Source organism: Bufo bufo, chromosome 4 (assembly GCF_905171765.1).
Source record: "Bufo bufo chromosome 4, aBufBuf1.1, whole genome shotgun sequence".
NCBI classification, from domain to species: domain Eukaryota; kingdom Metazoa; phylum Chordata; class Amphibia; order Anura; family Bufonidae; genus Bufo; species Bufo bufo.
In genome coordinates this window covers 412,708,528-412,731,723 of record NC_053392.1, presented here as the reverse complement: position 1 = coordinate 412,731,723, position 23,196 = coordinate 412,708,528, and the positions used below count along the sequence as shown (strand labels likewise).

At 42.0% G+C, this 23,196-nt stretch overlaps 1 protein-coding gene across 1 annotated transcript in view; it reads right to left on the bottom strand.

The window, feature by feature from the left end:
- KMO (kynurenine 3-monooxygenase) overlaps positions 1–23,196 on the bottom strand; it is a 1,955,166-nt gene that overhangs the window by 1,569,495 nt on the left and 362,475 nt on the right. Inside the window, exon 4 of the mRNA XM_040429299.1 lies at positions 16,791–16,880. Within this exon, the coding sequence (XP_040285233.1) occupies positions 16,791–16,880 (90 nt within the window). The remainder of the gene's footprint in view (positions 1–16,790; positions 16,881–23,196) is intronic.

Sequence of the window (23,196 nt, the reverse complement as noted above, 5' to 3'; positions counted from 1 at the left end):
CCTGCATGTCCCGGCTTATGATAAGCCCGGCCATGCAGGTAGTGTGCTGCTGCCTCTCATTCACTGACTGTGCGATGCTGCCTCCTGGCTCCGCCTCCTCACACAGCCAGGGAAAAGAGCTCGGGAGCCTTGAGAGAGAGACACTTGCAGGAGGAGGGGCCGGGTCCCAGGAAAATAACCCTATCATTGCCTCCTCCTTCTGCAGTCCTCCTGACATGCCCCACGTTCTTCTGTGATCACCAGAGGGTGACCAGTGTGGCTGCAGTGTACTCAAGTTGTGTGTAATAGGTGTTTCTGGGTGATGTAGTGCAATATACACTAACCTGGTACAGCTGACTCTCTGCAAGGGCAGGTATAGGTAAGGAATAGTTCGTGACGCCAGTGCCAAGTAAACGGTGGCACGCCGTTTGCGGATGCAGGAATAATTTGAGGAAACGTAGGATTTAAACAGAACTCAAACTTTAGTAGGTTTTCCAAGCAGAGACAATAGAGGAAATGCAGTTCCTCAGCATACAGTCGATTTTGCAATTCGGTCGATGCAGGCAATTCAGTACAGCAGGGTAATTACAGAGTGTTGAACACAGGACTTGCAGCAAAGGAGCTTGCACTCTAACTCTGTCTGATCCTGGAATGTAGCAATTCTTCACCAAGGCCCATTAACCTAAGTCTGGCTTTATATCCTTGATTATGGCTTAAATAAGTACCTCCTCTGTCTCTCTCAGTACCTCTGGCTCTTCTGATCTTTGCCTCTGTCTCTCTCAGCTTCTGAATGGTTCCTCAGGCTCTTAGTCTAAGATATTCCTGCTTCTGCATATGGGAATTCAGGAGGGAATCTTCTCCTGAACAGCAGGCTTCAGGCCTGGACTTGTCTCAGACATTGTCTAATCTCCAACTGTAGCTTACAGATACTAGACTCCGTCTCCCTTGCACTTCCCTGACTGGGCTTTATATATACTAGGGCTCCCTAGCTTCCTCTATGGACTAGAAGTAGGAATGACACCCCTAGCAGGCCTGTAAGTGCAAGTTTCAGTGACAGGGAAATACACACATTACATTACATTTTATAAAACTGGCATACAACAACTTCCCCATAATTAAGGAGGGACGACAGCACACCAAGTGACACTTTGGTAGTGACGGGTATTACAGTTCCCGTACACTACATGGCTGCTCCTGCCTTTCTACCATCCCTGCAGAGTTGTTTCCTGTCCTGCTTGCTGCTGGCCTGTCTTCAAGCTAGTAAGGTCCTTTTTTTTCTTTTTTTCCCCTTCTTTTGTCCAGTTGTTTCATTTTAACCCCTTGAGGCTCAGCCATGTCACAGTGACTGAGCTTTTTCCATTAGCCAAATAGTGAGTCTCAGCCAGCACCACTCCCCTCCCATGATGTCCCATTTACTTCTAATTAGGACACGCTGTAAGATATAGCATGGAGAAGTAGTACTTGTAATCCTAAATCTTTAGAGCGTGTCCTTAGTAGGTGTTGTCAGTAGTTACTGTCACTCAGCGCTGCTGTCACCACCAAGTATCGCTGATGACCCACCTTTAGGGTCTAGTCACACGACCGTAATTCTGGGTCCGCCTCCGTAATTTCAATAGGGCTGCAAAAGATGCGGACCGCAACAGTTGTCAGTGTTCCCTGTACAGAGAGAGAAGGGGACCCGTATAGAAAGGATCAATATGAGGCTTCGTTCACATCACCGTTCAGCCATTCCGTTCTCCTGCTCAGTTTAGGAGCAGGAGAACGGAAAGGACGGATTCGGAACATAACGGAGCCTACGGATCCCATAGACTATAATAAAGTCTGTTAGGTTTCCGCTCAGAAGATGATTTTGGAGCAGAAACAAAAGTAGTGCATGCAGGACTTTTGTCTCCGCTTCAAAAATCTTCTTCTGAGCAAACACCTAACGGACCCCATTATAGTCTATGGGGTCCTTAGGATCGGTTCGGCTCAGTTATGTGCCGAATCCGTCCTTTCCGTTCTCCTAGTCCTAAATGGAGCAGGAGAACGGAAAGGCTGAAAGGTGATGTGAAAGAAGCCTGAGTTGTCACTGGGTTTTCACCGCTGTCTCAGGCGGCTGCCTGCATGGCACAGCTTATGAGAAGCCGGGCCATGCAGGCAGTGTTGTGCTCCACTCACTATGCGGTGCTGAGCTGAGACAATGTATGGAGCGGACTGCGGCGGTGAGCCTGCCCCATACACAGCAGGTGCTGTGACGATCTCGCCATCGTATAAGTGTCTGTCCATATGTATGTCCCTGTCCCTGTGTGTGTGTGTGTCTGTCACCTGTGTCTGTGTGTCTCTCCCTGTGTGTCACCATCACCATGCCCACAGTGTTCCTATGTCTTGACACAGCTGCATCAGACGTTCTGTGCGGGGCAAGAAGAAGATGGAAGAGGAGGCAGCGCCACCAGCATGGAGTCCGTGGGAGAGACACAGGGAGGCACACTAAGGATGCAGGTAACACTACCACATGATCTACACTAGTGTTATCTGTGGTTTTTACATAGGACTGCAGGTAACACTACCACATTATCTACACTAGTGTTATCTGTGGTTTTTACATAGGACTGCAGGTAACACTACCACATGATCTACACTAGTGTTATCTGTGGTTTTACATAGGACTGCAGGTAACACTACCACGTTATCTACACTAGTGTTATCTGTGGTTTTTACATAGAACTGCAGGTAACACTACCACATTATCAGCTCTAGTGTTATCTGTAGTTTTACATAGGACTGCAGGTAACACTACTACATTTTCTGTACTCAGATAGCCAGTACTGTGTTATCTGTGTTGTTACATAGGGCTGCAGGTGATATCTACTACATTATCTATACTCAGAGAGTTATCACTATGAGACCGGTAAAAATGTGAAAATAAATACAAGACGGATCCGTTCTTGCAATGCATTTGTGAGACGGATCCTCATCTGGATCCGTCTCACAAATGCTTTCAGTCACATCAAAATCAGCGGATCCGGCGGGCAGTACCGATGACGGAACTGCCCGCCGGATCACACTGCTGCAAGTGTGAAAGTAGCCTAGGTGGCTGTTTCTTCGCCAAAATGCCATTAACCATTACCACACCACACAAATAAATAAATAAATAATGCAGCTGCGCCTGCCAGGCTTGAGCAGGTATATGTGTGAATAGGGAAGATGCTGAGATCCGGCTGTACCTCAAGCCTGGCAGGCACAGCTGCATTATTTAAAGGGAGGGGGGGGGGGGGCCCATAAATTTTTTTTGCTATGGGGCCCAGTCATTTATAGCTACGCCCCTGATACATCTCCTCCCTCATCTCCATCTACCACCCTACTTGTGTTCTCTGTTCTGTTAGTGACCTAAGATTAATAACCTCCATAATTCGTACCTCTCACTCCTGTCTTCAAGACTTTTCTCGAGCTGCACCTACTCTCTGGAATACTCTGCCCTGGAATACTAGGTCAATTCACAACTTCTACACCTTCAAACGTGCCTTAACCACCTCAGCCCCCAGTGCTTAAACACCCTGAAAGACCAGGCCACTTTTTACACTTCTGACCTACACTACTTTCACCGTTTATTGCTCAGTCATGCAACTTACCACCCAAATGAATTTTACCTCCTTTTCTTCTCACTAATAGAGCTTTCATTTGGTGGTATTTCATTGCTGCTGACATTTTTACTTTTTTTGTTATTAATCGAAATTTAATGATTTTTTTGCAAAAAAATGACATTTTTCAATTTCAGTTGTAAAATTTTGCAAAAAAAACGAGATCCATATATAAATTTTGCTCTAAATTTATTGTTCTACATGTCTTTGATAAAAAAAAAATGTTTGGGGAAAAAAAAATGGTTTGGGTAAAAGTTATAGCGTTTACAAACTATGGTACAAAAATGTGAATTTCCGCTTTTTGAAGCAGCTCTGACTTTCTGAGCACCTGTCATGTTTCCTGAGGTTCTACAATGCCCAGACAGTACAAACACCCCACAAATGACCCCATTTCGGAAAGTACACACCCTAAGGTATTCGCTGATGGGCATAGTGAGTTCATAGAACTTTTTATTTTTTGTCACAAGTTAGCGGAAAATGATGATTTTTTTTTTTTCTTACAAAGTCTCATATTCCACTAACTTGTGACAAAAAATAAAAAGTTCTATGAACTCACTATGCCCATCACGAAATACCTTGGGGTCTCTTCTTTCCAAAATGGGGTCACTTGTGGGATAGTTATACTGCCCTGGCATTCTAGGGGCCCAAATATGTGGTAAGGAGTTTGAAATCAAATTCTGTAAAAAATGACCAGTGAAATCTGAAAGGTGCTCTTTGGAATATGGGCCCCTTTGCCCACCTAGGCTGCAAAAAAGTGTCACACATCTGGTATCTCTGTATTCAGGAGAAGTTGAGGAATGTGTTTTGGGGTGTCTTTTTACATATACCCATGCTGGGTGAGATAAATATCTTGGTCAAATGCCAACTTTGTATAAAAAAATGGGAAAAGTTGTCTTTTGCCAAGATATTTCTCTCACCCAGCATGGGTATATGTAAAATAGAAACATAGAAACATAGAAACATAGAATGTGTCGGCAGATAAGAACCATTTGGCCCATCTAGTCTGCCCAATATACTGAATACTATGGATAGCCCCCGGCCCTATCTTATATGAAGGATGGCCTTATGCCTATCCCATGCATGCTTAAACCCCTTCACTGTATTTGCAGCTACCACTTCTGCAGGAAGGCTATTCCATGCATCCACTACTCTCTCAGTAAAGTAATACTTCCTTATATTACTTTTAAACCTTTGCCCCTCTAATTTAAAACTGTGTCCTCTTGTGGTAGTTTTTCTTCTTTTAAATATGCTCTCTTCCTTTACCGAGTTGATTCCCTTTATGTATTTAAAAGTTTCTATCATATCCCCTCTGTCTCTTCTTTCTTCCAAGCTATACATATTAAGGTCCTTTAACCTTTCCTGGTAAGTTTTATCCTGCAATCCATGTACTAGTTTAGTAGCTCTTCTCTGAACTCTCTCTAGAGTATCTATATCCTTCTGGAGATATGGCCTCCAGTACTGCGCACAATACTCCAAGTGAGGTCTCACCAGTGTTCTGTACAGCGGCATAAGCACTTCACTCTTTCTACTGCTTATACCTCTCCCTATACATCCAAGCATTCTGCTGGCATTTCGTGCTGCTCTATTACATTGTCTTCCCACCTTTAAGTCTTCTGAAATAATTACTCCTGAATCCCTTTCCTCAGATACTGAGGTCAGGACTGTGTCAAATATTCTATATTCTGCCCTTGGGTTTTTATGCCCCAGGTGCATTATCTTGCACTTATCCACATTAAATTTCAGTTTCCAGAGTTCTGACCATTCTTCTAGTTTTCCTAAATCCTTTTCCATTTGGCATTTCCCTCCAGGAACATCAACCCTGTTACATATCTTTGTGTCATCAGCAAAAAGACAAACCTTACCAGCGAGGCCTTTTGCAATATCACTTATGAAGATATTAAACAAAATCGGTCCCAGTACAGATCCCTGTGGAACCCCACTGGTAACATTACCTTGTTTTGAATGTTCTCCATTGACTACAACCCTCTGTTGTCTGTCACTCAGCCACTGCCTAATCCACTCAACAATATGGGAGTCCATGCTCAATGACTGCAGTTTATTGATAAGTCTTCTATGTGGGACAGTGTCAAAAGCCTTACTAAAATCTAGATATGCGATGTCTACTGCACCTCCACCGTCTATTATTTTAGTCACCCAGTCAAAAAAATCTATAAGATTTGTTTGACATGATCTCCCTGAAGTAAACCCATGTTGTTTTTCATCTTGCAATCCATGGGAATTTAGATGTTCCACAATCCTATCCTTTAATAGGGTTTCCATTAATTTGCCTACTATTGATGTCAGACTCACTGGTCTATAGTTGCTCGATTCCTCCCTACTACCTTTCTTGTGAATGGGCACGACATTTGCCAATTTCCAATCTTCCGGGACGACTCCTGTTACTAATGATTGGTTAAATAAATCTGTTAACGGTTTTGCCAGCTCACCACTAAGCTCTTTTAATAATTTTGGGTGTATCTCATCAGGCCCCTGTGACTTATCTGTCTTCACCTTAGACAGCAAACTTAGAACATCTTCCTCTGTAAAGATACATGCATCAAACGATTTAATAGTCATTCTTTCTAGTGGAGGTCCTTCTCCTTTTTCTTTTGTAAAAACTGAACAGAAGTATTCATTAAGGCAGTCGGCTAGCCCTTTATTCTCTTCTACATACCTTCCGTCCTTTGTTTTTAATTTAGTTATTCCTTGATTTAATTTCCTTTTTTCATTTATATATCTGAAGAATGTCTTATCCCCTTTTTTCATAGACTGAGCTAGTTTTTCTTCTGCCTGCGCTTTAGAAGTTCTTATAACTTGCTTGGCCTCTCTCTGCCTAATCTTGTAGATTTCCTTATCTTCATTGCTCTGGGTTTTTTTATAATTACAAAATGCTAGCTTTTTATTTTTAATGATTTGGGCCACTTCTGCTGAGTACCACATTGGTCTCCTCATTTTTTTGCTTTTACTGACGAGTCTAATGCAATTTTCTGTTGCCTTCAATAATGCACCTTTTAAGTAGTCCCATTTCTCCTGGACTCCATGTAATCCGTTCCAGTCTGATAAGGACTCATTTATGACTAATTTCATTTTTGAAAAGTCTGTTTTTCTAAAAACTTTTGTTTTTGAGTGGTGGGACTCTTTCACAGTTCTTATATTAAACCACACTGACTGGTGATCACTAGATCCCAAGGTTTCGCCTACAATGACATCATATACCGAATCCCCGTTTGTGAATACCAAATCCAAAATGGCCTCCCTCCGGGTTGGCTCCTTAACCACTTGTTGTAGAGATAACCCCAGTAGGGAATTTAGAATATCTGTACTCCTGGTAGAACTTGCTATTTTGGTTTTCCAGTTTATATCTGGAAGATTGAAATCTCCCATAATGATAACTTCTCCTTTCATTGTCATTTTAGCTATTTCTTCAACTAGTAGATCATCTAGTTCTTTAACTTGACCAGGTGGTCTAGATATCACACCTACACGAGTTACTGCATGGTTAGCAAACTGCAACGTAACCCAAACTGACTCTATGTTGGCCTCACCAACTTGTATTAGGTTAGATTTAATGCTATCTTTCACATACAGGGCCACTCCTCCTCCTTTCTTGCCTTCTCTGTCTCTTCTGTATAAAGAGTACCCTGGTATGGTTATGTCCCAGTCATTTCTTTCATTAAACCATGTCTCCGTAACAGCCACTAAATCTACATTCTCAGATGCCATTATTGACCCAAGTTCATTGATTTTTTTACCTAAACTGCGAGCATTTGTAGACAGGACTCTGAGCTTATCATTTCTTAACCTCTGTGCTTCTGACCTGTTCTGGCATTGTTTCGGGGGGCAATTGGACTCTTTTATTTTCACTCTTTTGCCCCCCCTTCCTAGTTTAAATACTCTTTCGCAAATTCTTGGAGTTGTTCACAAAGTACATTTGTTCCTTTGAGAGAAAGATGTAAACCATCTTTTTTGTACAGTTCCTTTCTATTCCAAGTAGAGCTATCATGAGAAACAAAGCCAAATCCTTGCTCTTGACACCATTTACCAAGCCATATGTTGAACTCCTTTATGCGCCTCTGCCTATCATTCTGAACATTATGCACAGGCAGAACTTCAGAAAATGAAATGGTGGATGCAAAATCCTGTACGTCATTACCAAGTGTGATAAAAGATTTTTTCACCTCTGACACTTCATTGCAAGCCAGGTCATTTGTCCCTAGATGGACAAGAACATCCACGTCCCCTTCCTGCTTTGCTTGCTTAACAATATTAATAATACGTCTTCTATCTCTTCTAGCAGTAGCCCCAGGGAGACATCTCACAAAACCATTTTCTTTAAGCTCCACACTTCTTATGATTGAATCACCCAGCAACAGCTGCATCCTTTGAGACTTCACTTTATCTTTTTTGTTGCATACATTAGACATAGGAGTCGATGGTTTCTCACCCTCTGTGCTTGAGTCCATATCCATGTTGTCCTTACATTCTGAGAGTGCTGCAAATGAATTATGGAGAACCACCGACTGTGGGACATGTCTTCTATCCACCACTCTAAGACTTCCAGAACCTACATTAACCCATCTGCCATTTCTGGGGGTCCTCTGTGGCAGTGGCATTGCAGCAGTCCTAGCTGGAGTTTGTTTAACAGATAATTTAAATATTTCAGCTTTCAAAAATGCAATTTCCTGCTGCAGTAAGGAGAACTGTCTACAGATCTGACAGCATCCGAATCTCCAAAGAGTGGAACATGAAATAAATGCACAACAATTCCTGCACTGAACCAAGTCTGCCATTTTAAAGAGGAGAAAAAAATAAAAAAATAAATTTGTAACTTTAAATCAAACAAATCAAACAAATCTTACCTTTTTTTGTATTGTTTCCACCTTCCAGCCTACCTCCTGACTATCTCCTGCAATATCTCTTTACTAGTACTTAATGTAGTACTTGAAGCTAGTACTTGCAGCTAATGAATTGAATGACACCCCAAAACACATTCCCCAACTTCTCCTGAGTACGGAGATACCAGATGTGTGACACTTTTTTGCAGCCTAGGTGGGCAAAGGGGCCCATATTCCAAAGAGCACCTTTCGGATTTCACTGGTAATTTTTTACACAATTTGATTTCAAACTCCTTACCACACATTTGGGCCCCTAGAATGCCAGGGCAGTATAACTACCCCACAAGTGACCCCATTTTGGAAAGAAGAGACCCCAAGGTATTCGCTGATGGGCATAGTGAGTTCATGCAAGTTTTTATTTTTTGTCACAAGTTAGTGGAATATGAGACTTTGTATGAAAAAAAAAAAAAATCATCATTTTCCACTAACTTGTGACAAAAAATAAAAAATTCTAGGAACTCGCCATGCCCCTCACGGAATACCTTGGGGTGTCTTCTTTCCAAAATGGGGTCACTTGTGGGGTAGTTATACTGCCCTGGCATTTTCCAGGGGCCCTAATGTGTGGTAAGTAGGTAAATGACCTGTGAAATCCTAAAGGTGCTCTTTGGAATGTGGGCCCCTTTGCGTGTCATTTTACATATACCCATGCTGGGTGAGAGAAATATCTTGGCAAAAGACAACTTTTCCCATTTTTTTATACAAAGTTGGCATTTGACCAAGATATTTCTCTCACCCAGCATGGGTATATGTAAAATGACACCCCAAAACACATTCCTCAACTTCTACTGAGTACGGCGATACCAGATGTGTGACACTTTTTTGCAGCCTAGATGCAAAAAGGTGCCCAAATTCCTTTTAGGAGGGCATTTTTAGACATTTGGATACCAGACTTCTTCTCACGCTTTGGGGCCCCTAGAATGCCAGGGCAGTATAAATACCCCACATGTGACCCCATTTTGGAAAGAAGACACCCCAAGGTATTCAATGAGGGGCATGGCGAGTTCATAGAAATTTTTTTTTTTTGCCACAAGTTAGCGGAAATTGATATTTTTTATTTTTTTCTCACAAAGTCTCCCGTTCCGCTAACTTTAGACAAAAATTTCAATCTTTCATGGACTCAATATGCCCCTCACGGAATACCTGGGGGAGTCTTCTTTCCGAAATGGGGTCACATGTGGGGTATTTATACTGCCCTGGCATTCTAGGGGCCCTAAAGCGTGAGAAGAAGTCTGGAATATAAATGTCTAAAAAATTTTACGCATTTGGATTCCGTGAGGGGTATGGTGAGTTCATGTGAGATTTTATTTTTTGACACAAGTTAATGGAATATGAGACTTTGTAAGAAAAAAAAAAAAAAATTCCGCTAACTTGGGCCAAAAAAATTTCTGAATGGAGCCTTACAGAGGGTGATCAATGACAGGGGGAGTGATCAATGACAGGGGTGGTGATCAATGACAGGGGGGTGATCAGAGAGTCTATATGAGGTGATCACCCCCCTGTCATTGATCACCCCCTTGTAAGGCTCCATTCAGATGTCCGTATGTGTTTTGCGGATCCGATCCATGTATCCGTGGATCCGTAAAAATCATACGGACATCTGAATGCAGCATGACAGGGGGGGGGTGATCAATGACAGGGGGGGGGGATGAATGACAGGGGGGGGTGATCAATGACAGGGGGGGTGATCAATGACAGGGGGGTGATCAGGGAGTCTATATGGGGTGATAACCACAGTCATTGATCACGCCCCTGTAAGGCTTCATTCAGACGTCCGTATGCGTTTTGCGGATCCGATCCATCTATCAGTGGATCCGTAAAAATCATGCGGACATCTGAATGGAGCTTTACAGGGGGTTGATCAATGACAGGGGTGTAATCAATGACAGGGGGGTGATCAGGGAGTCTATATGGGGTGATAACCACAGTCATTGATCACGCCCCTGTAAGGCTTCATTCAGACGTCCGTATGCGTTTTGCGGATCCGATCCATCTATCAGTGGATCCGTAAAAATCATGCGGACATCTGAATGGAGCTTTACAGGGGGTTGATCAATGACAGGGGTGTAATCAATGACAGGGGGGTGATCAGGGAGTCTATATGGGGTGATAACCACAGTCATTGATCACGCCCCTGTAAGGCTTCATTCAGACGTCCGTATACGTTTTTGCGGATCCGATCCATCTATCAGTGGATCCGTAAAAATCATGCGGACATCTGAATGGAGCTTTACAGGGGGTTGATCAATGACAGGGGTGTAATCAATGACAGGGGGGTGATCAGGGAGTCTATATGGGGTGATAACCACAGTCATTGATCACGCCCCTGTAAGGCTTCATTCAGACGTCCGTATGCGTTTTGCGGATCCGATCCATCTATCAGTGGATCCGTAAAAATCATGCGGACATCTGAATGGAGCTTTACAGGGGGTTGATCAATGACAGGGGTGTAATCAATGACAGGGGGGTGATCAGGGAGTCTATATGGGGTGATAACCACAGTCATTGATCACGCCCCTGTAAGGCTTCATTCAGACGTCCGTATGCGTTTTGCGGATCCGATCCATCTATCAGTGGATCCGTAAAAATCATGCGGACATCTGAATGGAGCTTTACAGGGGGTTGATCAATGACAGCGGGGTAATCAATGACAGGGGGGTGATCAGGGAGTCTATATGGGGTGATAACCACAGTCATTGATCACGCCCCTGTAAGGCTTCATTCAGACGTCCGTATGCGTTTTGCGGATCCGATCCATCTATCAGTGGATCCGTAAAAATCATGCGGACATCTGAATGGAGCTTTACAGGGGGTTGATCAATGACAGGGGGGTGATCAATGACAGGGGGGTGATCAGGGAGTCTATATGGGGTGATAACCACAGTCATTGATCACGCCCCTGTAAGGCTTCATTCAGACGTCCGTATGCGTTTTGCGGATCCGATCCATGTATCAGTGGATCCGTAAAAATCATGCGGACATCTGAATGGAGCTTTACAGGGGGTTGATCAATGACAGGGGGGTAATCAATGACAGGGGGGTGATCAGGGAGTCTATATGGGGTGATCAGGGGTGATCAGGGGCTAATAAGGGGTTAATAAGTGACGGGGGGGGGGGTGTAGTGTAGTGTAGTGGTGCTTGGTGATACTTTACTGAGCTACCTGTGTCCTCTGGTGGTCAATCCAAACAAAGGGGACCACCAGAGGACCAGGTAGCAGGTATATTAGACGCTGTTATCAAAACAGCGTCTAATATACCTGTTAGGGGTTAAAAAAAACACATCTCCAGCCTGCCAGCGAACGATCGCCGCTGGCAGGCTGGAGATCAACTCTCTTACCTTCCGTTCCTGTGAGCGCGCGCGCCTGTGTGCGCGCGTTCACAGGAAGTCTCGGCTCGCGCGAGATGACGCATATATGCGTGACTCTGCGCAGGGCTGCCACCTCCGGAACGCGAATCTGCGTTAGGCGGTCCGGAGGTGGTTAAAAACACATCTTTTCAGGCAGGCTTATCAAGCTACCTAAAATGACTTTTCCCAGACTAAACCTTGCCCCAATCAACTCCTATGGCCTAAACTCGATCCTCTAGTAGTCCCAAACCCAAAGCAGATCGGCCGGCACCACTCCTGTCAGTTCAATAATGGCTCAAATCCTACTTATCACAATCAACTACCTTATGTGTCACCCCCAATTCCTCATAGATTATAAGCTCTTGCAAGCAGGGCCCTGACTCCTAGTGTTTCAGTTGCATATTAGTTGAAAGAAAAAGGAAAAAGTCTGGTACCGTGTTAGCCAATAGAAAACCAGTTTAGTGCTCTCATTAAGAGAAACAAAATAAGAGTATTGCAGGTTTGATACCTTTTAATGGCTAACAAAAATAGAAGTAATGATGTTACATAGCGAGCTTTCAAGACATCACCAGTCCCTTCATCAGGCGTACTACAAGAATATATGAAGAAACAGCAATATATATACAAATGTCCATTCATTCCCCCATGTCTCTGTTCTTATTGTATATATATTGCTGTTTCTTAATATATTCTTGTAGTACGCCTAATGAAGGGACTGGTGAGGTTTCGAAAGCTCGCTATTTAACATTATTACTTCTATTTTTGTTAGCCATTAAAAGGTATCAAACCTGCAATACTCTCATTTTGTTTCTTTTAATGAGAGCACTAAACTAGTTGCATATTAGCCATTTAGTTTTGTTTCTTACATGAACCCTATGAATTTGTAAAGCGCTGCGGAATATGGTGGCACTATATAAATACATTTTATTATTTTATTATTATTATGTGAGTCCATACCTCTTTTTAATACAAGGTAAAATTCTGTTGGCCTTAGACGCAGCTGACTGGCATTGCATGCTGTTATTTAGTCTAGGATCTACTAATACACCCAGATCCTTCTCAACCAGCGACTCTCCCTAGGACATATGGTGCATGCAGATTATTAGCTCCCAGGTGCATAACTTTACATTCATCTATATTGAATCTCATTTGCTAAGTGGAGGCCCAAACATTAAGTTTGTCCAAGTCAGTGTAACGGGGTGCCGAAGGCGCACTCGGTCTCCCATCAGCCACAGACCTGCTGCTTAGCTTCGGGAGCGAGGATCTGTGTTTGACCTTGTTCCCAGGGCAGCTTTGCTAGCTGGCAGGCTCCCTGCTCCTATGTCTACCTTGAGCGCCGAGCTGATCACTCGGTGCTCGACTGGTCGGTCTGTCGGTCATGTGATGCTGGCCACGTCACATGACCCTCACTCCCCACTATAAATACAGGCAGCCTGCTGGCCACAGGTTGCCTGTTAATTTTAGGTATCTGGTGATTGTTTTGTTCCTGCATACTTACCTGATCCTGTGTTCCCTGACGATTCTCTGCCTGCTCCTCCTGTACTGCGCATCTCTCCTGGTATCCTGACCCCGGCTTCCACCTGACGATTCTTTGCGGACTCCTGTTGTACTTCGTTTCTCTCCTGGTATTTGACCTCGGCTTTTCCTGACTATTCTCTGCTCATTCCTTAGTACTGCGTAGCTCTGTAGGTATTGACCCGGTCCGTTCACGTTCCGTTATTTGTCTTGTCTGTCTTCCCAGCACGTATCCTAAGTTAGGGACTGCCGTCTAGTTGTCCCCTGTCATTAGGACTTGCGAGGCAAGTAGGCAGGGTCAGGGGTGAGGGTGGAGCGCAGTGGTCACTATCCTCCCCCCTGTGTGTAGTGTACGTTACCGTCACAGTCAGCTTGTAACTTATTAATATCTTTCTTAGACTGGACCGTATTACAAAGTTTGGTGTCATTTGCAAAATTTGAAACAGCACTATTAATCCAATCCTCTATGTCATTAATGAATAAATTAAATAATAGTGGACTCAGCACAGAGCCTTGGGGTACACTACTTATAACCGGGACCATCTCAGAGTAGGAATCATTAACCACAACTCTTTGGATCCGATCGTGAAGCTAATTTTCAATCCAATTACAAATGATATTTTCTAAACCAATTTAGCCATAAGTCGTCTATGTGGGACAGAATCAAAAGCCTTTGCAAAGTCCAAAAACACTATATCGACAGCCTTCTCTCTGTCCAGGCTTCTACTCACATCCTCATAAAAACAAATCACGTTATTTTGACAGCTTCTGTTCTTAGTAAAACCCTGTTGGATATCACTTATTATATTATTGACAGTTACATAATCCTGCATGTAGTCCTAGAAGACCCTCACACATTTTTCCCCACTATGGATGTTAAGCTTAGTGGTCTATAATTTCCTGGTGAAGATCTAGCACTCTTTTTGAAAATGGGCACCACATTCACTTTGTGCCAAATGCCAATCTCTTGGTACAATGCCTGTCATTAAAGAATCTGTAAATATTATGAACAGAGGAAAATAAATATCTGAATTGAGCTCCTTTAGAATTCTAGAGTGTAATATATCTCGACCTGGGGCCTTGTTTACTTTTAATTTTTTAGCATATTAAGGACCATATCTACAGTAAACCAGTTAAGTATGTTATCTGAGGTATTTACACCAGTGGCACCACCTTCAGGAGATGCCCTCTCTTCTTTTGAATATAGAGAGCTACAAAACCCATTTATGAGCTCTACCCTGTTACCATAATTTAGTACCATGCATTAATGTATTTGAAGAATATTTTGGGGTTATTCTTACTTTCTTTGGCCATCTGTATTTCATTGTGTATTTTTGCTGATATTATTACCCCCTTACATCATTTATTTAATTTGTTATCATTTTTAAAGGCTACAGCTGACCACTCCGATTTGTATTTCTTAAAGGCACTCTTTTTGTCATTTATTGCCCTTTTTACACTATTTGTAAGCCATGTGGCGTTTAATTTTATTCACTTGTTACCTCTAGGAATGAACTTAGCAATATTCTTCTCCAAAGTAGATTTAAAGCACTCCCATTTAGCATTATTGTCATTATGTGACAATATTTGCTCTCAGTCTATGTCCTTAAGTGCAGAGCTCAACCCTGGGAAATTTGCCTTTTTGAAAATAAGTTTTTTTGCCTTACCCACCTAAGTTTATTTTTTACAGTTTAGTCACTGTTACCAAGGTTTTCATGGACAGTGACATTTCTCACAAGCTCTGCATTGTTAGAAATTACTAGAAAATCTAGGATCTTCTACAAACTGGCCCATAAAATTATTCTGCAAAAAGCTGAGGAATTTTCTCAGCTCTTTAAATTTTCTCAAGGAATAACAGGGTGAAAAAGCACCCCGCAGTCTGTTACCCATTTTCACTTGAATACGGCAACACACATCAGGGTTCAAAAAGAAGGAGCACCATATGACTTTTGGGGGGCATATTTCACTGGAATAATTTTCAGTTACCATGTCGCATTTGTAAAGACTCTGAGGTACCCCTACAGTGGAAACCCCCAAAAGTGAACCTATTCAGGAAACTACACCCACCAAGGAATTTTTAAAGAGGTGTAGTGAGCACCCTGGCCCAACAGGCAATTCAAGAAACCCTTGGCTGCAAAAAGGTAAAATTATTATAATTTTTTTTTTTACAAAAAAAGCCCACATTTTTCATTTTTTCAAGGGGTAACAGGAGAAAATCACTCCACAATTTGTTACACATTTTCTCCTGAATACAAAAATAACCCATATTATATGTGTTCGTAAAGTGCTGTATGGGCACACCACAGGGCTCAGAAGGGAAGGAGTGCCATGTGTATCTGAGGCTTAGTTTGGTGATTTATACAGCACTGACTGATAACTGCAGAGACTCTAAAAAAATATTTAAGACGTGACCCCATTGTAGAAACCAAACTCCTGACAGAATTTACTAGTGGGTGTAGTAAGCATTTTGACCCAACAGGTGTTTTACCAAATTAAGCACCCTACATGTGGCCCTAATCTTTTGTTTGGAAAACCACGGGGCTCAGGAGTAAATGAGCATCATGCATATTTGAGGCCCAATTTGTGATTTACACATCTTGTATTGAGAACTGTAGAGGCTTTGGGATGAAATAATAAATGGAACCAACGAGAAAAGACCCTATATCGGAAACTACACCCCCAAGGAATATTTTGTGCAAAATAAAAATTGCTAAATTTTCCATAGATATGGCATTTCAATGCCCAATATACTGTGCCCAGTAAATTATTTAGCAGTTTCTACAGTTTCTACCTAAAATGGTTTAAAAGGGTTTAAAAGGGGCCACCTTTTGGATCTTGCAGGGAAGATTTTGATGGATTGGTTGCTATTATACAGCCTCTGGGGTACCAGTACAGCCATTTTCTGAGAACTACATATGTTTATTTTTCTCTCAATGTGTGAGGGCTTATACCTTTGCGAGATGAGTTGTCATCATCTTTGGTTCTATTCTGGGATACATACATACAACTTTTTGTTCACTTTTTATTTAGCTTTTTGCAATGCAGGATAACAAATTGGCAGCAGCTCTGTCATTGCTTTTTGGGTTATCTTGTTATACAGATAGATTTAATTAAATGACTCTTTACTACATTTTTCATTATGAAATTACAAAAGTATTCAGATCCAGGTGCTGGTTTGAAAACTGTAGAATAATTTCGTGGAACAACCCCATTAAGAGATTTGATAATTCTAGAAACAATCTGTAAAGGGGCAGTATCTTTCAACAGTACTTAATAACTTTGTTGAATAAACTACTGTTTCAAATATTTGCAGGATTTAGCCTATTAATGCTGTAAACTATTCCTCTATCAAATGTAATTAGCATAATATCAGTATGATTCAAATGTATTAATGAAAATATAAATATAAAACAAAATATATGAAAAATTGCTAAATAATACCTGATCTTTTTTGCCATAGGGTATGGAATACCTTTTACCCTTAACTGAGTGAATCATCCTTGCTCGCAGAGGAATGCCATTGGCCACAATCTGCAAATAGAAAGAAACATTAATATACAATAATAATCTTTATTTATATAGCAACATCATATTCCACAGCGTGTTACAAGGTTAGATGTACAAACAAAATCAGATATTACATTGTAACATAAATTCTGAAAAACACTGTGGTCTACTATGACCAAATAATTTCCACTAGGGATCCTCACATAATTTTATTTAAAACTTAACTTTTAATAAAAAAATAGAATAAATATAGTAAAATAGAATAGAATAAAAGAAAAGAAAATTGAAAAAAGTGTGTTCACCAATACAATTGTTAGCTGTCTGCTGAAGCTTATCTGTTATTTTCTGGCAATGATTTTGCGAGCTAATAGGGATCACACGGCTTACTGGGGACCATGTGAGTATATTAGCCTACTTTCATACTTGCGGCAGCAGGATATGGCAGGCTGTTCCAGCAGGGGAACAGCCTGCTGGATCCGTGCTAATGTTAGCCCACCGTGGCACCGGAAGGAGGTCCGGCCTCAGCATGGCAAACAAGCCAAGAGGCAGCCGGACAAAAACGGCAGCTTGCTGTATTTTTTGTCCGGCAACCTCTCGGCATGTTTTCCGTACTGCGGAAGTAAATGGGGCCAGAGCAGACTTCCAGTGGCACGGTGGGTTAGCGTTAGCATGAATCCAGCAGGCTGTTCCCCCGCTGGAACAGTCTGCCGGACCCTGCTGCTGCAAGTGTGAAAGTAGCCTTAGTATAGTGCTTGATGTCAGAAATGATGGGCTACTGACCGTTCCTCAATCATTTCTCAAAGCACTTAACTGCAGTGGCAAGAGCTATACCAGACAGATAATTATATTTATTGCTATTTTTGCAACAAAGTGTACATCTGTAAACAGCGCTCCCACTTTTAATCTAATCCTAATACTCAGTTGATACTGAGCTAGACTAAATAGCGCTATATTTGTGCATAATCAATTAAAAAGTTGCTGCTTATGTTCACAGCTTTATTTCTATTTGCACTGGCGCTTTGTCATACTTTAAATGCTCACACAGTTCTTCACACACTACCCCTGCCTATGTAACCTCTCCCTATAGACACAGGCACACCACACTTTGTATGTTTTTGCTCATGTTCTGTATGCCTAGACTTATTAGCAGCTAGCTGGCAACTGGTCTAAAAGATAGGATCGCACACCCCTCCTGACATGTTTCGCCACAGTTGTGGCTTCGTCAGGGGATGAGTGGTCTATGGCATGCGAACATCCATCACTACATAGCTTACTAGGTGTCTCCTTAAAACCAATCAGCTGAGTTTGGCATAGAAAGACTTTGCGCTGGGCCAATCCACAGCTCTGTCTGTCCGGATCTTGTTCCAGTTTGTTACCCTGTGGAGCACACAAGCGCCAAGCAGCCAATCAATGAGTGCTTCTCATCCCAGCAACACACTCGTATATTGATTGATAAGTTGGTATTCCATTCAAGATTCAGAGTACAGGCCACGTCATTGTAAGGACGCATTGCCATTATGATGCTTGCTAGCATTGTTTGAGTAACTTCAACAATATTTAATTGCAGCTGTAAATGTCAAACGAAGCCTAGATTACAATTAGATATTCAATTTCCACTATATGTTTTATTATTGTGGATACTAGTTGCATGCATGATTTTCTTGCTGTTAGGCAATAATAATAATAAAAATATATATTTAGATAAGGCACCCCTTTTAGACTGGACACGCCCATCTACCTGGGACTTCTGAGCAGAATATGTTTGTAGCTGGTTCCTACACTGCCCTGAATATTGTAGGCTTAAGTAAGTCCAAAGTGAGGCAGTTTCTTTAGTGATAGGGACCCATCTGCGGAAGCCACCTTGACGCCTGGTAGATGGGCCTGACACGTATGTGCGCTAAGAGCTTCCATTATTAATGTATACTCATTTATAGTCGGTATTGTACCACTTTTATCTAGAATGACCCCCATTTCCTAGCTCTATTGTTTGTATATATAATGGTGTGCAGCCATTTTGTCTTTTGTATTTAGATAAGTAGTAAACATTGTCCAAACTTGTTTTCATAGGCTGCTATAAGTGTATTGTGGCAAGGTAGGGAATAGCAATTGAAAACAAAGTGTGAAAAAATAAAAAATATAGCACATGTAGGATGGTGGCTGAGTGAACTATGTTAAGTTGATGTACACAAAAAGTACCATTTAATCTTTTTTTTTATTTTTTTATATTTCTTTATTAATTATTATTTACTTTTTGAGTACCCAGCATGGCAGGAGTTTTTATTTTTAAATAAAATAAATTAATTAATAATAAATTAATAATAACCCTCATTGAGGCTATTAGGGCTGAGTGATTTAAGTCTGTAGACAGGGCCGGTGCTATAATGAGGCAGACCAAGCAGCTGCCTTAGGGCGCAGAAACAGGGGGGGGGGGGGGGGGGGAAAAAAAGAAACTTTTATTTATTTATTTATTTTAATTACCCTACGGTGCCTTAATTACCCCTGGGTCTTATGGGGTGAATACTAATGAAGCGATTTCATTTTGGAAGCGCTTCATTAGTACCGGAGGACCGGGAAGCAGTGAAGGATTTGTACTCACCGCTTCCTGGTCCTCCGCTCGGCTGTCTGCTGTAAAGGGCTGCGCACCATGTGACCTCACTGTGCGCAGCCTTCACAGCTGACAGCCGAGAACCAGGAAGAAAAGAGAGAGCGCTGGTGGTGAGGAGCGGCGGCGTCCAGGAGCAGGAGAGGTACGTTTTTTTATTTATTTTTTATTTGCGCTGATGGCTGACATTGGGGGGCATGATTGATAGCGGACATGGTGGCTGACATGCGGGCATGATGGCTGACATGGAGGCATTATGGCTGACATGGGGAACTGATGGCTGACATGGGGGACTGATGTGAGGCATTGGGGGTCTGATCTGAGGTCTGATTAACATTGGGGGTCTGATTGCTGGTCTGAGCCAACCAACGAAAAAAGACCAATAACCCCATAAACATGCGTATGTTGCATGCAATAGTATAAAAGAATCAATGTGATCACACATAGCAAACTTGCCCACCAAATATAACATAAATGGCCATCAGATAAATGCAGATGACCAAATGGTATCACAAACAAGGACAGAGCCGGGATGCTATGTGTAAGCAATAAATAACACTAAAGTAACAAAATAGCCATGCAGGAAACATAAACACAAATTACCCATGGTATGACCTTCTTTCCCTGTTAGTCCGGTATATGCGAGGGTGGTTGATTTTGGTCCCATTACACGGGACGCCTCACCACCCCCCTTTACCTTGTGCCTTTGTGTCATATTTATTGTTATTCAATTGTGTCTTTAATAAATTACATACAGTACAGACCAAAAGTTTGGACACACCTTCTCATTCAAAGAGTTTTCTTTATTTTCATGACTATGAAAATTGTAGATTCACACTGAAGGCATCAAAACTATGAATTAACACATGTGGAATTATATACATAACAAACAAGTGTGAAACAACTGAAAATATGTCATATTCTAGGTTCTTCAAAGTAGCCACCTTTTGCTTTGATTACTGCTTTGCACACTCTTGGCATTCTCTTGATGAGCTTCAAGAGGTAGTCCCTTGAAATGGTTTTCACTTCACAGGTGTGCCCTGTCAGGTTTAATAAGTGGGATTTCTTGCCTTATAAATGGTGTTGGGACCATCAGTGGCGTTGAGGAGAAGTCAGGTGGATACACAGCTGATAGTCCTACTGAATAGACTGTTAGAATTTGTATTATGGCAAGAAAAAATCAGCTAAGTAAAGAAAAACGAGTGGCCATCATTACTTTAAGAAATGAAGGTCAGTTAGTCAGCCGAAAAATTGGGAAAATGTTGAAAGTAAGGGCTATTTGACCATGAAGGAGAGTGATGGGGTGCTGTGCCAGATGACCTGGCCTCCACAGCCACCGGACCTGAACCCAATCGAGATGGTTTGGGGTGAGCTGGACCGGAGAGTGAAGGCAAAAGGGCCAAGAAGTGCTAAGCATCTCTGGGAACTCCTTCAAGACTGTAGGAAGACCATTTCAGGGGACTACCTCTTGAAGCTCATCAAGAGAATGCCAAGAGTGTGCAAAGCAGTAATCAAAGCAAAAAGGTGGCTACTTTGAAGAACCTAGAATATGACATATTTTCAGTTGTTTCACACTTGTTTGTTATGTACACTCACCTAAAGAATTATTAGGAACACCTGTTCTATTTCTCATTAATGCAATTATCTAGTCAACCAATCACATGGCAGTTGCTTCAATGCATTAAGGGGTGTGGTCCTGGTCAATACAATCTCCTGAACTCCAAACTGAATGTCAGAATGGGAAAGAAAGGTGATTTAAGCAATTTTGAGTGTGGCATGGTTGTTGGTGCCAGACGGGCCGGTATGAGTATTTCACAATCTGCTCAGTTACTGGGATTTTCGCGCACAACCATTTTTAGGGTTTACAAAGAATGGTGTGAAAAGGGAAAAACATCCAGTATGCGGCAGTCCTGTGGGCAAAAATGCCTTGTGGATGCTAGAGGTCAGAGGAGAATGGGCCGACTGATTCAAGCTGATAGAAGAGCAACGTTGACTGAAATAACCACTCGTTACAACCAAGGTATGCAGCAAAGCATTTGTGAAGCCACAACACGCACAACCTTGAGGCGGATGGGCTACAACAGCAGAAGACCCCACCGGGTACCACTCATCTCCACTACAAATAGGAAAAAGAGGCTACAATTTGCACGAGCTCACCAAAATTGGACTGTTGAAGACTGGAAAAATGTTGCCTGGTCTGATGAGTCTCGATTTCTGTTGAGACATTCAAATGGTAGAGTCCGAATTTGGCGTAAACAGAATGAGAACATGTATCCATCATGCCTTGTTACCACTGTGCAGGCTGGTGGTGGTGGTGTAATGGTGTGGGGGATGTTTTCTGGGCACACTTTACGCCCCTTAGTGCCAATTGGGCATCGTTTAAATGCCACGGGCTACCTGAGCATTGTATCTGACCATGTCCATCCCTTCATGACCACCATGTACCCATCCTCTGATGGCTACTTCCAGTAGGATAATGCACCATGTCACAAAGCTTGAATCATTTCAAATTGGTTTCTTGAACATGACAATGAGTTCACTGTACTAAAATGGCCCCACAGTCACCAGATCTCAACCCAATAGAGCATCTTTGGGATGTGGTGGATCCGTGCCCTGGATGTGCATCCCTCAAATCTCCATCAACTGCAAGATGCTATCCTATCAATATGGGCCAACATTTCTAAAGAATGCTATCAGCACCTTGTTGAATCAATGCCACGTAGAATTAAGGCAGTTCTGAAGGCAAAAGGGGGTCCAACACCGTATTAGTATGGTGTTCCTAATAATTCTTTAGGTGAGTGTATATACCCAATTTGAGTTTTTTCTTATAGGTTGGTCTAACTGATTGCTGGTCTGACCTGAGGTGTAATGGAAAATCTTTTTTTTCTTATTATCCTCCTCTAAAACCTAGGTGTGTCTTATGGGCCGGCTCGTCTTAGAGGGCGAAAAATACGATCCTCAAACCATTGATTGTCTGAAGCAGAGAGAAGATACCAGGACCACACAGAGGAGAAGCCAGCATCTGCAGACGGGACCAGGGCCAGGTGAGCTGTAAGGGGGGAAGGGGGGCGCCAAAATGTAGCTTTGCTTGTGTTGGCAAAAATCCTTGCACCGGCCCTGTCTGTAGATCCATCTTGCCTCTTCTTGAAGCAGCATAGTATTCAAATTGCCACCTCTGGGGCCCAATTTGATTTTAATATTTTCATGTCATAATTATAGACATAGTAATTATGTCTAAATAGAGAAAGAGATACATCTTCTGAGTTCTTGAGTCGTTTTTCTTATGTAGAGCTTCGGGCATGAACATGAGGCAATATATACGATACCACTGCTTTGGCAGTTAAAGAAGTCCCTGATCTGATACTCTTGTCCGTCAACAGGATTCAATTTTTTATTTTATTTTAGGTAAGTACCAACAGAATGAACAACTTCCACAAGCGAAGGAGCCTTGTATGTTAGATTTGAGCCAAGATGTTTTTTCTTGTTTCACAGATAAGTGGCTGTGTACCAGTTGATTTTTTTTTTTTTAAATGATGTCCCCGTCGATATGTAATACTTGGAAATTGCAGGACTACCTCTTTAAGATCCAAGTCTCCTGTAAGTACATGCCAGTGTAGTTTAAGAGTTTGTAATACTTCTTTATGATGACTGTTGAAAGTGCCAATGCATTTTATAACCTTTGCCTCATCTGATTTTGTTGTTATTTTTATTTTCTACTATCAATAAAGAAAAGGTTAA